This window comes from Elephas maximus, chromosome 13 (assembly GCF_024166365.1).
Source record: "Elephas maximus indicus isolate mEleMax1 chromosome 13, mEleMax1 primary haplotype, whole genome shotgun sequence".
NCBI classification, from domain to species: domain Eukaryota; kingdom Metazoa; phylum Chordata; class Mammalia; order Proboscidea; family Elephantidae; genus Elephas; species Elephas maximus.
Window position 1 is genome coordinate 30,979,005 of NC_064831.1, and position 17,009 is coordinate 30,996,013.

General features: G+C 40.4%; 1 protein-coding gene across 7 annotated transcripts in view; it reads left to right on the forward strand.

Moving 5' to 3' along the window:
- The window catches only part of TMEM154 (transmembrane protein 154), a 103,402-nt gene that overhangs the window by 42,337 nt on the left and 44,056 nt on the right, over positions 1 to 17,009 (forward strand). The window contains exon 7 of one of the 7 annotated variants that reach the window (XM_049852767.1): positions 8,618 to 9,369. The exons of 5 other annotated variants lie outside the window; for them this stretch is intronic. In XM_049852767.1, coding sequence (XP_049708724.1) covers positions 8,618 to 8,672 — 55 coding nt within the window. In that variant the 3' untranslated portion in view covers positions 8,673 to 9,369. One more of the 7 variants, XM_049852770.1, reaches the window with a different exon arrangement.

Sequence of the window (17,009 nt, forward strand, 5' to 3'; positions counted from 1 at the left end):
GGTTTGGCTTTTTGGATTTATCGTAATGTTGCTTATTGGTCCAGTTGTGAGGATTTCTGTTTTCTTTATGTTGAGATGTGATCCATGCTGAAGGCTGTAGCCTTTGATCTTCATCAGTTAGTGCTTCAAGTCCTCTTCACTTTCAGCAAGCAAGGTTGGCCATCTGCGTATAATCTCAGGCCTTTCAGAACTTTTTCCATACATCATATTGGCCAGCCCATGCTCATTACTTTCCCCTGACCTCATTGAATGGACACTTCTTTTCTGGAGCTCTGGAATCCAGAATTTAGCACAGGATTTCATCAAGGTTCAGAGACGTACAAAGTATTATGGGAAGTTAATACTGTGGTTTTCCTGTTTCCTAAGAAAATCGGTAGGAAGAAGAAACAACAAAGGAATCGGTGGGAGGGATGACTTTCTAGATTTTTATTCCCCACATTAGAATCTTTTCAATGATTCGTACCTGTCACATGCCAGGCATTGTACAAGGTCCTGGAAATAGTGTCAGCAGTATCCCCAGAGGTGCGGGAATGGTCTGCCCTGGAGTGGAGGACTTGTCACTGACATTGGTAAGCACTTCAAGCACATTGTGGTAGCAAAAAATACATTCTTTTAGTTGGTTTTACTGCTGTTAGGTGCCGTCGAGTTGGTTCCGACTCATGGCGACCCCATGTACAACAGAATGAAACACTGCCCGGTCCTGCCTCATCCTCATAATCGTTGTTATGCTTAAGCCCATTGTTGCAGCCACTGTGTCAGTCCATCTCGTTGAGGGTCTTCCTCTTTTCTGCTGACCCTGTACTTTACCAATTATGATATCCTTCTCCAGGGACTGATCCCTCCTGATAGCATGTCCAGAGTATGTAAGATGCAGTCTTACCATGTATGCCTCTAAGGAGCATTCTGGTTGTACTTCTTCCAAGACAAATTTGTTCGTTCTTTTGGCAGTCCATGGTATATTTGATATTCTTCACCAACACCATAATTCAAAGGCATTAATTCTTCGGTCTTCCTTATTCATTGTCCAGCTTTCGCATGCATATGATGGGATTGAAAATACCATGGCTTGGGTCAGGTGCACCTTAGTCTTCAAGGTGACATCTTTGCTTTTCAACACTTCCAAGAGGTCTTTTGCAGCACATTTGTCCAACGTAATGCATCTCTTGATTTCTTGACTGCTGCTTCCGTGGCTGTTGATTGTGGATCCAAGTAAAATGAAATCCTCGACAACTTCAATCTTTTGTCCATTTATCATGATGTTGCTCATTGGTCCAGTTGTGAGGATTTTTGTTTTCTTTATGTTGAAGTGTAATCCATACTGAAGGCAGTAGTTTTACTATTGTTTTTAAATTCTTTATGCAAAATACACTTCCTTATTGCCTACCCCACCCTCAGAACCCTCCTTCCAAATGCTACTAGTGGTAAAAACAAAGAAGATAAGTCTCTGTTCTAATGAAGTTTATGGCCTAGCCAGCCTCTTCCTTCTTCCTGAGGCCTTCATAGTAAGACAATTTCCTGAAAGCTTGGTGTTTCTGTGTCTGCAAGCTTAGGTGAATAACCACAGAAAAGGGGTGGCAAAGATTAGCCAAGCCCTCATCTTCTTTCCCTTTTTGCTTCCTGGTCATAGGGATGATTTTAAATTGACTAACAGCATTGGGAAAGATGGAGGGAAAAATTAGATTTGGTCCTATCCAAGTGGGTTTATAATTTTGAAAGTACAGTAAGTAATGACAACAACAATATTAAAACATTTTCATAGCATTTCCCATGTGCCAGATGCCAGGGTTCTCTTACCTAAGCAATGAAGTAACTCGGAGAGGCTAAGTAACGGTATTCCTGTTCTTGTATTATGATCATTTTGTTGTTGCTATTCTGTGGTTTATGTTTCTGAGCTCAAAGGCATTATAAACATGACTCACTTCATTATTTCTCAGGAAAATGGAGGTTAGTTTAACAGAGAAGTTTGTGAATTCCTTCCTGTGTCTTCTTTCCCCTTTGCCTTTTTTTGAGAAAATAACGTTGTCTGCGTAGTCTTTCGAAAGGTATTTATTGAGCACCTAACATTGCCTGGCCGCGTCTACATTGCCTGAAGACAGCCAGATAAAAGGGAAATAATCCGCCTGAGAAAACCTGGAACTCAAGAGTTTGTGGTAAAGCTCAATCTAGAGAAGAGCTGTTTTTAAAATGGCTGGTTTCATTTTCTTTTATTAATTAGTTAAAATAAGAGAGATTCAATACATTAAAAGACAATCTATAGATTAAATCAAAAGAACATTTAACAGTGAGAAAACCAGCACCATGATGCTGATACATGAGAGTATCAGGTGAATGATACACCCATTATCCAGTGCAGTCCTTGATAAGGCTGTAATTACTTGCAAGAAAACAGTAAGTTTGCGCAAATCTCAGTATCCACCTCCAGTTGTTTTCTTTCTTTATGAGTTTCTTTCCTCTTTTTCTCTTTGGTCTCTCAAGAATTGCTTAAAATTATATCTCAAGTCAACAAGGGTTTAACTACTAACCAGTTTCCCCAGTTACAGTCTGAGGAGAGTATTACAACGGATAGAAAGTTGCTGTTGTCAATTCTGACTCAGAGCGGCCCTATAGGACAGAGTAGAATTGCCCCATAGGGTTCCTAGGCTGTAATATTTAGGGGAGCGGACTGCCAAGGCTTTTCTCCCATGGAGCCACTGGTGAGTTTGAACTTCTGACCTTTCAGTTAGCAGCCGAGCACTTAACCATTGTACTACCAGGGCTCCTGGATAGAGAGTAATGGGCTATAATCCTTCAGGATGCATACTTTAATAATATTGTTACAATGCAGGTGTGTCTCTGGGTGTGTGCGCGTGTGTGTGCGTATGGCGGGTGAGGGAGGATGTATTAAATACAATAAACCACAGCATTGCTTGACTAGTGGCCCAGATTATGTCTACACTATGGACGTGATCTATGTGTGTTGGACTAATTCTAGGCCTGGCACTGATGTTCACCAGGTGCGTGACCTCTGTAATTCCTCCCAGGCCAGGGCTTTTTCCGGAAGGAGATGAGACATTATAATGATGTAGAGAAAGGGAGCTTGATCTAATTGTTACGTGACTTTGTGCTAAGCTGAACTCTGCACCTCAAAAATCGAGTTAGAGAACATCATAACACAGGAAAGATTTAGCATAGGTTTACAGCCATCTTTGGAGCTAGGGAACATTAGCTATGGTCATAAAGAGGGATTGTAGTAAGGTAAACTGGTCAGGGAACAAAGGTAACTTATCTAACCCTGACCATAACAAAGGGGCAGTTATGACACAAGGTATCAGAGTTGGATCTAGCCCCATTTTACTAGTAGCATTCTAATTAAATGCTTTCTTAAAAATAACAATAAGATGATGCTTTCTAATCAATTCAATTCATCTTTAGGGCTTGTCAGCCTGTTACAATACAGGCTTGTGGGAAAGAGGTTCCACATTCTTAAAATATCTGTATAAAACACTCCTAGAAAAATTACTCATTAACGTCGCTGTCAGATAAGTTGCGAAAACCACACATTAGCATAGAGACAAGCAACAGAGGTTTGAAGCAAGATCACTTATTTTATTTGTTGCAATTCTGTGGCAGCTTGCCAAGATATTTTTAAGAGGGAACTCTAGAATTTGCCAGTGTTAAAAATGTCTAGGCTTATTTGATCATTTTGTAGAGATGATGAGTAGCCACACAGAATGTGGGGAACACATCTAACTAAATAAAGCAATGAGTGCCTGCGAGAATGCCTCCAGGCCCAGGTGGGGGCAGATCCCAGTTTTGTGATTTAATACCAGGCCTGAGAGGTTCCCTGGGTGGTGCAAGTGGTTTGCAATCAGCCAATAACCTGAAGATTGGTGGTTCAAAACCACCTAGCGGTGCCCTGGAAGAAAGGCCTACCAAACTGCTTCCGTAAAGATTACAGCCAAGAAAACCCTATGGAGCACAGTTCTACTCTGTAACACATGGGGACACCAGGAGTCGGAATAGACTTGACGTCAGTGAGTACCAGGCCGATTGCCATCACACCAGGAGTGGAAATTTGCATGAAGGAGTTGCTATACTCTAGGAATGACCGGATGTCCCACTGCTGAAGCATCTTGTACCCACGTTGGGACTGTCTCTTGTGTGCCAGTGCTTGTAACATTGCTTCAGTGCACGGAGGTGTAGCTGTAGGCACCATACTGCCAACGCCTCCTGTTCTTTGGTACTTTGATTAAAGGAATTCTTGTTGATGGAGGGTGTTCCATGATAGGCCCTCAAAATGAAGAGTTTCCTAAACAAACCACGTTAAAGTACATTCTCCTTAGAAGTTTAAAGTTTGTTTTGGAAGATGGTTTCTTAAAGCTTTTGGATAGTTGAAGCAACGTTCAAGCTAGTGTATCACTGACAGACACTTGGTCGCATAACAATTTACTGCCAAGTAAGAATAACAAACACATCCTGAAGAGTCCCTGAGTGGTGCTCACTGAACAGTTAGAAGTCGAATCCAGCCAGGGGTGCCTTGGAAGAAAGGCCTGGTGATCTACTTCTGAAAAATCAACCATTGAAAACCCTATGGAGCACAGTTCTCGTCTGACACACGTGGGGTCTCCATGAGTTGAAATTGACCAGCAACTGGTTTTTTAACATTCGTTGATGTGTCTATGTGCTGGGTCTATAGCATGTCCTTTACCTGAAGTTTCTCAGTTATTATTGACAACAACCATCTGAGGTACATAGTATTATTATTCATGTTTTACAAATGGAACAAGAAAACCTAGGCTAAGAAAAGCTAACATTCTCAAGGTCGCACAACATAGAAGTAGCTAAGCTGTGATTCAAACTACAGCCGTCTGATCCTGTGCTCTTATCTGCTATGCTAAAATAGCCAGTTTTTTGTTTTTTTTTTTTTAGTACATATGAACACTAACCAAAAAAATGAATAATAATAAAAACCAAACCCACTGCTGTCCGTTCTGACTCATGGTGACCCTGTGTGTTAGTAGAGCTGCTTCGTATGGTTTTTTCGGCTGTAATCTTTACAGAAGCAAATCACCAGGCCTTTCTTCTCTGGAGCTGCTGAGTGGGTTAGAACCACCAACCCTGAGGATAGTAGTCAAGTGCAAACTCTTGGTGCCACCCAGGACCTATACCAACATTGTTGTTATTAGCTGCATGGAATTGGCTCTCTAACTCATGGCGACCCATTTGTTACAGAGTAGAACTGCTCAATTGGGTTTTCTTGGCAGTAATCTTTACAGAAGCAGTTAGCCAGGCCTTTCTTCATGGAGCTGCTGGGTGGGTTCAAACCACCAACCTTTGGGTTAGCAGTCAAACGCAAACTGCTTTTGCTACCCAGGCTCCTACACCAACACTAAAACCGAATCAAACCAAACCGTTGCCATCGAGTCAATTCCAACTCATAGCGATCCTACAAGGCAGAGTAGAACTGCTCCATGGGGTTTCCAAGGAGCAGCTGGTAGATTCAAACTGCAGACCTTTGGTCAGCAGTTGAGCTCTTAACCACTACGCCACCAGGGCTGCATACCAACACTAAAAAAAAGAAACAAAAAACCAAACCCGTTGCCATCAAGTTGATTCCAACTATAGTGACCCTATAGAACAGAGTAGAACTGCCCCATAGTGTTTTCAAGGGGCAGCTGGTGGATTCAAACTGCTGATCTTTTGGTTAGCAGCTGAACATTTAACCACTGCACCACCAGGGCCACTAGTACTATCATAAAAGCAACCCAAACTATGAAATGTCCGGGGAAAAACTTAACAGCAACAACAACAACAAAAAAAACCAAACCCACTACCACCAAGTCAATTCCGACTCATAGCGACCCTATAGGATAGAGTAGAACTGCCCTGTAGAGTTTCCAAGGAGCACCTGGCGGATTCAAACTGCCAGCTCCTTGGTTAACAGCCGTAGCACTTAGCCACTACGCCACCAGGGTTTCCACAACAAAAAAAGCACGGGAAGATATAGAAAGAAAATATTGAAATTTTTATTGAGGTACATTAGAGATTTGAACATACTCTGTTCCTTTAAGACAGATTCAAGACTGTAAAAATCATGATTTTAATTCAACTCAGTATCTCAAAAACCCAGTGCACATTACATCTGGAAAAATCACTACATGAATAGCCAGAACAATTCTAAAAGAAGGAATAAGAGCAGTTGGGAGATAAGGAGGAGGGAGGTTGGCAGGGAACATGCCCAACAATAATAAAACATTATACACCTGGGACCAAATATAAATTATTAGTGAAATAGAATAGAAAATTCAGAAACAGCCTCAAGTATATATAAACATTTAATATAAAAGTAGCATTTCACAGTAAATGGAGTATTCGATGAATAGCTTTGGAACAACTGGCTAACATATGTGGGAAAGATTCAGGTCTCTACACTTCACACTAAACAGCCTGAAACAGACTCCAGATAAATTGAAATGTTAAAGAAAAAAAAGAAATTATGAAAAAGCTAAAAGATATATAGGTAAATATTATATAGTTTTAAGGTGGGAAATAGTTTGAAAGCATGACACCAAGTTAGAAACCAGATTAGAAAAGGTTAGTATAATCACCTTAAAACTCAAAATTTCTGTAGTTCAAAATACTGAATAAATGAAATTAGAAAGAAAACTAGAGGAAATATTTTCAGTGTATGAGATGAACAATAAGGTAATCACTCTATTTTAAATAAGAGCAAAGAATATCAATAATCAACTCAGCAAAAGAAGAAATTAAAATGACCAATAAAGCTTTGAAAATAATGTTCGTTCTTCCTGGTAATCGAAGAAGTGTAAAGGTAAATATGGCGCCGTTCTCACCTAATGGATTTGCAAAAAGAAAAAATAATAATACCCAGTGTGGGAGAGGATGTGGGTAAAAGGATATTTTTCTAAAAGGGAAGATTTAGGAGAGGATAAATTGTACAGAATTTCTGGGAAAGGGAGGAAATTTTGCAATGGACTATTAAAAGCTTTAAAATTGCACACACTGGGACCTAATAATTTCTCTTCTAGAGATTTATGCAAAGGTAACAATTGGAAGTGTGCAAATATAGGGCAATGTTTGCGATAAAGGAAAATTAAAAATTGGAAATAGCCTCAATGTATAACAATAAGGGATTGGCTAAAAAAAATTTTTTTTGATATAGCAAGACAATGAAATGCTATGTAGCCACTAAAATTATCTATCTATGAGCAAGGAAAGATATTTATCTGTAAATGAGAAAAGCAGATTACAGAACACAGAACTATATGCATAATATGATCCCATTTTTCTACAAAGGAATATATATATCACAAAAAAATTTGGATGGATAAATACAAAAATTTTAACAGTATTGAGATTATTGGTATTTTTGTTTTGCTTATTTGTATTTTGTATTTTTCAATGATGAATATGAATTGGTTTTATAATAATTTTTTAAATCACTTCTATTGTAGCAGCTGGATATAGATTAGTGTTGAGGACAAAAGAAAGCTTGTGCCCAGTGCTATTCAGCTTTGTATTATACCCCTGCTTAGTGGCTGAAATTTCAAGATAAGGCCACAAAAGGAAAACATGTAATTCAGAGACTTATGTCCCACAGAGATGAACTTCTGGATCTTAGAAATATTATCTTGCTACCACCCAATTTCCGAGAAATAAAACCTCCTTGCCCAGTTTAAGAGCTTTCAAGGTGGTTTAAGTGAAAGGGGTTGTGGTGTGTATCTACTCTTCAGATAGAAAATCTCTTAATTTCACTCAGGTTTCCATTTTAAATCAGTTTTGCTAAAGAGGTTGTTCTTTTGTTCATTTCCTTCCTCAAACAAATTCCAGCCTTCTCCTCCTTTCCCACTGACCTTCCTTCCTCCTCACAGTTTCTTCCCCCACCCCTGTCTTCAGGACACACACACACACACACACACACAACGTCCCCTCCCCCCTTTCATGGATATATGCATATACAGTTAAGTTCTTGGTTACTATTTAAAAAGTTGGTGTTTTGAGCCCACCCAGAGGCACCTTGGAAGAAAGCCCTGGAGATCTACATGTAAAAAGCCACAGCCATTGAAAACCCTATGGAGTACAGTTCTACTCAGAAACATATGGGGTCACCATGAGTTTATTTATACACACACGTGTGTGTGTGTGTGTGTGTGTGTGTATAACAATATATACATTGCTTACTTCAAAGTTTTTCAGAAACACATGGTGTCACCCTGAGTTTATCTATACACACTCGTGCACATACATATATATATGTGTATAAACAATATATGTATTGCTTCCTTCAAAGTTCTTTTTGGACACACATGGCATATAAATAATTGCAGGAGAACACCAAGGTAGGAGTGAGAAGAATATAGTCTATTGCTGACTATACACACCTATGAGCCAAGGAGATACCAGGTCTTGCGATTGCTGTCATTCAGGCACTTCTTGGGATACAGAGATGGCTTCAGGTAGACACAGGCTAGAAATGAAATGACCAGCACCAGTTGCTCTTGAGTTGGCTCCGACTCATGGCAACCCCATACGTGTCAAAGTAGAACTGTACTCCAGTTTTACTCATGTTTTCAATGGCTCATTTTTCAGAATGAGATCACCAGGCCTTTCTTTCTAGGTGCCTCTGGGTCAGTTCCAACCACCAACCTTTGGTGAGCCCCCAAGCCTGTTAACCATCTGCATCACTCAGAGACTCCAGAAGCTAAAGGAAGGAGGCACAGAACTAAGAAGAGAAGCAGGAGGAAGGGTAGTGCACCCTGCTTTCCAGGGAGACTCAGGCAGAGGTAGGGTCCCACTGGGAAAAAGTCACAGAGCCAGATATTGGCAGAGATGTCTAAGTTAGAAACAGAAGCGCCAATTAGCCAAGAGCATGGTCATGATCAAATAACCGTGTCCACAGTTATGTCTGCTCACACCCCTAGATGCTGATGATTGAATTCTAAACTACAGTGAGAAGGCACCTCCAGATCCTTTGTGGGTGTGAACAAAACAGGCTATTGACAGCATGCCAGGACCACAAACTCCTGAGGGAAAACAACACATGGGAGATTTTTTAAAAGGGGGGAAAACGGCAATGTGGCATCTATTCATAGAGAATCGGATTTGAGTTAATTAAAGGAGGGAACCCCCCAGCTCCATCTGGTTCTCTCCACAGCAGCTCTGGGGAGAGACATCAGGGCTGGAGCTCGGGATTCTTCCTTGGCATTCGTGAATTTCTGCCTCAGGGATCAAACACAAAATCCAACTGACGTTTGTTTCTGAAATTGCGTACTGGACACTGTTGGCTTCCTGTTTATTTTCTCTTGAGTCGCCCCCATAGTGGAGTGACCCGCTCTCGATAGCTTCTTGGAAACATATACCGTTGTTCTGTTTTCACAGTGACAGTGAATCCCAAAGCTGAACGGTGCTAATGTTTTCCAAGAGAAGCAGTCCCTGAGGGAAACTGCCAGGCCTGCAAACAGAGGATGAAGAGGATACGAATTTAATTAATTTCAAATCAGCATAGATACAAGAGCCTTTTGCTGTTTCTTCCAACGCCCACTCTTCGTGATGATGGCATCACCTGTACTTGGAGCGATTCAAAAGGCCTGGCCGACGTCCACTGCTGCCTCTGAGGGTGGAGAAGGAGTCCTAAGATAAATTCACTTCTAATCAGTGGGCATTCCGTCCTCCTTGCCAACTGCTAGCTCTCCTCACTCTGCCATTCTCTCTAAGCCCGTGTTACCATCCTGCTTCATTCCTTATGGTATAAATCAGGAAATCATGTTTGATCTATGGTTTCCTTCTGGGTCACCCTCGTTACCTAACTAGCTTTGGCTAAGTTCTTCTGATTGTTCAAGTCCTGTGATAGATAAACCACAATCCACAGGAACTTTTCCCAAGGAGAGTTATGTCACGGAAAAGACTCCAAACATAGCTAGTATTTCCGTGCATACACCACCCAGAGGATCAGTAGACTCACTTCTCTCCACCAAGAAGGTGCAGTGTGAGAATCCACAGCCCTGATGAGATGTTGTTGGGGGACTCATGGACCCTGACCTTGACCAGGCCCCACCACCCTTGGGAACTTCTCAGAAGAACTAGGAATCTTCCATGAAAAAGCAAACGTTTTCCTTCTCGGCTAAGATTTCCTCTACTTGTTAATATTTCCCGAGCTCGTGCTTGTTCTTGCCCTCCCTCCTCCCTCACCTGTGCTGTGTGAGTAGGGAGTATGCGCAGGTGGGGGGCATCTGTCAGCCTTCCTCTGTCTCTGAGATCTTCAACGTTTAAAATGAACAGGACTAGGAAATACCTGTGCTGTGGCAGATGTCACTCATTGCACTCAGCATTCTTCCCTCCAAGCTGGGACAGGCCTCCATGTCCTCCTTAACATGGCACTCAGGAGGTCCCCACCTGCCCATCAGAGAGATCTCATTCTACATGATGTCTATTCACCTCCTTGTGCCGGAAGCCCTGGTGCCTCTATCACTCCCACTCACCAAAAATCAATCTCTGTTTAAATCTGAATTTTCTAATCCTGGCCTTTAAAGCAGTCTAGCAAATTGGGAGTCCTCAGCTGTTCTGGGATTTTTTATTCCAGGCAAGCAATAAAGAATAAAAATTTTGTGTATCTTAGTATGCTCACATGAATGGAGACAAGGTTAGCCAAACATTTGCTGCTGAATTTTGGGTCTTGTGTTTGAAAGGCTGCTGTAATACATAACAAAAGCTGTATTTCCCCCACTTTTTAGCATCCTTTTAACAAGGAACCCTGGTGGTGAATTGGTTAAGTGCTTGGCTGCTAACTAGAAGGTCGCCCACCAGCCGCTCTGTGGAAGAAAGATGTGGCAGTCTACTTCCCTCACGATTACAGCCTTGGAAACCTTATGGGGCAGTTCTACTCTGTCCTCTGGAGTGGGTTTTTTTTGTTTGTTAGTTTTGTTTTAACAAATACTTGCCTTCAGAGCTATGCTGATAATTTAAAGGCAGAGTTCCAGGCCAGCGAGGTCTTTCCACATGGTGGAATGTACAACTCTCTGATTCGTTTTTAAGGCTCAATCACTGTTACCATGCTATCCTGGGACTGCATAAAGCTAAAGACGGCCTTCGTGGTGTAGAGCTTGGGTAGATTATCTGTCACTCTTGTGAGCACATCCTGCTATGGCATTTGTATTTTCATTACTGTTTTGCATACTCATACTCAGGTTGTGGTCCACAATGACTCAGAAATTTATGCCAAAATTCCTTGTCTATTTTTCTGCCCATGTTTGTCACTCTAAGTTTGTTTCTAGTCAGTGTTCGGACTCTCAGAGGAGTCTCAGTTTGCTTCTTCCTCCTTCTGGGTCCCTAAGATTTTGCTGACCACTTAGGCCTTTACAACTTGATCCCACCCTATTAAATAATGAACTTTTGAAGTTCAGAGAAGCACAAGGGTTCCTGGAACCCTGCTTTGATGAAGCAATATTTTGTGATACAATAAAAAATTCTCATTCAGTATTTAAAATAACTTCGAATCCCAGAAGAAGTAAATTTCACCAACATGTCATTGAGTTTATAGCTGAACAACACCCTAACCTCTACAACTACACAGTAAAAAAAAGAACATTTTTGAAAAGATAGTTTATTCTGGCAAGATATATGAAGTTAATGTGGGTCACAACAGTCAAGGATGAACTCCAGCACCCTGTCACCTTTTTACTGCTACTCAATATATAAAAAACTGAACCCATCGCCATGAAGTCGATGCCGACTCAGCAACTCAGTCTGTAGGTGTCATGTATTTATGACAATTTCAAGAATTGCTTTTAAGCCAAAACTGAGTATTATGTTTCAGATTATTGTCAGTGAAAATCTCATTAATTTGCTCTCATTGGGTAGCCAATCAGAACAAAATCTGGCTTTAGACTATTTTAAAGATTCATATGTTTCACTGCGCTTTTGTACATTTTAAGCAAGCTACAGTAGGCTAACAACATTGCCTAGTAGAACTTCTCAGGAAACTTGTTTTAATAAATAGATAAAAATACTGATGCATTAGTCATAACCCAATAATGTGACTCCTCTCTCAGGGAAGGTCGTTACCCAAACGTGCACACAGCTAAGGGGAACTAGTGTGGATCAGCCCTGATGTCCATGGAGTGACGGATGCTGCTGCTCACGGCCCTATAGCTCCAGCAGCGTGGATGGATGCTTTAAAAAGTACTTTTGTCTGTTCTTTTTTTCCACTGTTTAAACTTTCAATTCCCACCGTCTCTGGAGGAAGGCCTTATGTTGAATAAACATAAAACATAGACTTTAGTTTCAACTTCTGTCAGAGTTGATACAAATCCTGGATATAGTGGACGGATAAGATAAGGCTTCATGCTTAGCATCTACTGCCTAAAGTCCTTATTGTGGGGAAACATTTAAATTTTATACCAAATTAAATTAGCACATGAGACTTTTTCACATGCAGAAGACACTCAGGATGAATTCTGAAGTTTGCATTTAACGTCTACGATAAAGTCTAGAGTAGCTTTCACTCATAGATGGCATTTCTGTAATGTTACAGTAGCTAGAAGAGTCACTGTGTACCGGTGTGAAGTGGAATCAAATTGGTTATTAATAATTGCCTAACCCAAATAACTAATTGCCTGAACTATTTATTTTTTTTAAGCAGCTTTCTGGCATTGCCTTGACACTATCTCCTCCGGTGCCACAGTTTTCTTTTCCTCTTAGTCCTGCTGGCGGTGGGTATTTGCAGATGCTGGATTTTCCCCCCCATTACCTTTTCTAAATAACATGTGTCACGTTCGACTCTCTAGATGCTTTCATCTCTTTATGAAATGATCTTTCAAGAAATTTCTAAACCAAAGTGATAAAAGAAGATTTCAATTTTCGTGCAAGTACAAGGTTAAAAGTACAATGTGGAACTATTTAAGATAGCCAAAGGCACATGGATTCTTTAAAAAATTGAATTTCAGGTGCAGAAATTTCTGTCAGTCATACTTCCCAGTTTACGTCACGTTACCTATCACCATTGGCCTTTGGTACTTTGTAAATAAGTGATTGGACTTTTTACAAAAAGCATATTCTTTGCACTTTCATTCCATGGGACTGCGTAGAAAGGACTACTGAATGACCTGTAGATCCTACAGTCAGCCACATTTTTCCAGTGTAAAACTCGGTTGAGAGCAATCATTCCATTACTCCAATTTAGCTGAAACCCTGGGTTATAAATAACATCAGGAACATGTGAAAACTCTGCATGTTTAATAAATGCCAGCTTTCAGAAAAAGTAGGGATTGTAGTTATTTGCAAAGTTAAAAAGCAATCTGGTAGACCACTAGTAACTTAATATGTGTGTATTTTATATTTAAAGTTAAGTGAAAATCATAAAAAACTGTCTTCAACGTGCTTTCATTTTATAAGCAATGTAAATATTTCCTCAGAAGGTCAGTAAGATCATTAGACGTGCTATTAATCCCCTGAATTTTAAATTCTGCCTGGTAAGCCTCATAAAAAATGGTCCCATTGCTACTGATTAGAACCGATTTGTAAAACTATCAAACTTTTAAGACTGATTGAAGATTTTAAAAGTTTTTTCTCCTACCCTATTTGCAGAGAATAATATATGTAACAGATTTTTCCTTTGTTACTTATGGCTTTATAAATGTCAGGTATACATGTATATATATGTGTGTATATACGTATAAATTATTCTCAGCTGCAAGTTTTTTGATAGAAATAAGTATATACATGTGGGTACACTAAGTTGCTCATTTAGCAGTGATAGCTTGAAAAGCGTTTCCAAATTTAACTGAAAAGTAAAGCACTGTAAGATAAGAGGAAAGAGTATCTCCTATACTAGCTTTATGTAATTAATGTGTATCAATATTTAGAATAAATGTTTATCGGAAGGCAAGGTAGTTGTTTACCAAAATTTTTTTTACTAAGAGTAAGAGTGAGATATGCTTCCTTCCAAAGAAAAATCCTTTTAACTTAACTTCTGTGACTATGAGAGAGAAGAACTATTACCTTTATAATTGCACTCTTTTGATCCATATACCTCTTGAAATAAATGAAGAAATATCCAATTCAAAGGCTTCTTATAGAATTGAACCTACTTTCTACACAGTTGTCTAGGCTGAAAATTAATTGGATCTTTTGTTTATCTAAAAGATACATATTCTTGTCTTTTTTGTTCCGTATAAAACATTTTTCAAGTGAAGAATGGAATTTTAATTGTCTATGGGAATGTAATAAAAAAATATTTTTATTAAAAATGAGAAAATCTTAGCTATAAAACCATCTCTTTTTCCTGATTACTCACTTCTCTCCACGCCTGTAATGTTTGTGTCAGCTCCCACACTGTGGCATTTTAACAGCGAGTGCAAGGCTGAATGGCAGATTGGTAACGTAATATTCAGGCTTCCTTGAATAAGGTCGCAAACACCAGTCAGCACATGGCCAGACAACAGCCAGGATGGTTCCACCTGAAGGGCCCAACTAAAGGAAAGCCTGGTCAATATGACCATCAATATACCCCTACAGCCTGCTGCAGTGTCTATTTCCTTCCTACTTTAATGAGAACTTAGTGATGGGATAGGTTAGCCTGGAGATGGCATGGATCCAAAGAGAAATGATGCTAAGTGAAAACAGTAATCTTGACTAGCACTTATTATGTGTATCACTTAGGAATTTAGCCCAGCATCTAGTATTAGAGACACAAAATAAAATTGATTTAAACAAATTTTTTTCCCCTATATATAACAGAGGTAAGCAGTCCAGGCCTGTTACGGTGGCTGTGTTGCAATCTGAGACTATGTTCCTTCCAACTTTCCCCCACCTTCACTAATGCAGGGTTCCCATCCTCAGGGTCACCACATGATCCAAGGTGGTTGCTGTAGCTCCAGCCATGATATTTGCAAAAAGAAGGAGAGAGAGAGGGAAATAGTGGGTGAGTCTCCCAACTAGGTCAGCCACTTTTAAAGAGTTTTCCTGCCAACCCAGTGACACAGCTCTGACTGTCTCTCATTGGCCAACCTATGTGCAAGGCAGCAGAGAGACAGTTGGGTACATTGTCACATCCGACAGCAAGGGGTTCTGTTATGAAGGACAAAGTGGTGAAAGAATTTTAAGCATCTGACCAAGTAGCAATCTTGGCCACAAGGTACCAAGTACTTAACATATATCATCTCATTTTAATCCTCATAATACGCTTATGAGGTAGTTTTAGAGAACTCAGTAACTTTCCCCATGTCTCTACAACTCCAAAGCACATACTTTTAACCACTGTACTACACTGGCCAGTAATAAGCAAAAGGAAAATGTTTATGAAGGTATCAATCATTATCAAGGAGGCCTGAAGGTGGGCACAGTCCGAAATCAGAAGTAGTAGGGACTACAGGATGGCAGTGAAGGTGAGACTCCAGGTCCGGAAGAAATTGTATCTATTCCATGCTGAGAAAAAGAACGAGGGCTTGGGACAGAGGTGATAAGGAAAGAACCTAGTTTCTGGAGCTACGTAATGCTAAGGGTTTGGCCACCAGGAGAAAAAAAATAAAATGCCTGCTTACAAGAGCTGAGGCAAACAGGATATTAGTTGTACTCTTTAAGGTTGCACTGGAAAGATATATCCAGATACTCTCAGAAACAGGCGTTCTGTGCTAGAATGTGACATAATTTCAAAGAGTCCAAAATATCACCTCTTTCACAGCCATAGCTACCTGGTTTTCAGCACACCAAAACCTAGCATATGCATAGGACTTGTGTAGAACAGGAAAATCAGCATTGTTTGGGATTTAGCCTGAGCTCAAGTGACCCACCTGTGGATGCACCTAGCATTCATACTTCCCAACACAGAAAATATGATTGCGTTGGTGTTCCAGTCATCTATTACTGCTTAACAAACCACCTCAAAATTTAGTAGCTTAAAACAACAACATTCATTTATTTTGCTTATGAATCTGCAATTTGGGTATGGCTCAGCAGGAATGGCTTATCTCTGCTCCAGATAGCATCAGCTGAGCAGCTCTATTTGTGCTCAGTCTACTTTCAAGATGGCTCATTCACATGCTGGCAAGTTGGTGCTGGCTTTTGGGTCAGAGCTAAGCCAAGACGTGGGCCAGGGGCCTTGGTTCCTATTCATACGGGCCTTTCCATGTACTTCTTGGTCTTCCTCAAAGCATGGTGGTTGGGTTCCAAAGAGCAAGTATCCCAAGAGAACAAAGTAGAAATACATGGTATTTTTACAACCTAGACTCAAGTGTCACATACCAACACATCTACCATACTCTACTGGTCAAGGCAGTCACAAAGTCTACCCAGGTTCAAGGGGAGAGAGGACATAAACCCCAGCACTCGATGGCAAGACTGTCAAGGTCACATCATGAAAAAAGCAAGTGGGATGGAAGATTTGTGGCGACCACCTTTGAAAAATGCAATCTGCCAAAAATGGTGTGTCCTCATGCAAGATGGAGGAAATATATTAGGTGATCTCATGCCAACATCACTTCAGGGATATTTGACCTCGCTGGAGTCTAGTGCATGTGCCTGTGTGGCTGTCTTTGGCTTGGACATAGATTCCTGATCCAATAATCTGTGGTGGGTAGTAGAGCTGGTTTCACCCACTACATGATGTATAAGCCATGGCAGCATGACACAGAATGGCTTGTGGGTGGGTCAGACACACAGAAATTGATGACTATTCTTCAGTACGTAAGGCTAAAATGGGACCAAATTAGATTGTGAGCACCTTGAGAATAGGGATCAAAGCTTACTCATCTCTGTATTCTGAATAGTGCTTGGCACTGGTAGGTGCTCAATAAATACGGAAAAACCAATCAGCTACTGAGCAAAGAGTCATCGTGTCATTCTTACTTAAGTATCTAATCAGTCTTGATCATCAGGGAAAGCAAAACGCAAATGCAGAATTGCTCGTTTCCCCTAATTATTTTTTCCCAAGTTTCCTGGTTCAATTGTTTTCACCACTTTCTATCTAATGGATCCTGATATCACTTTTTGTCTTTATTTTAAATTATCCTATTGCA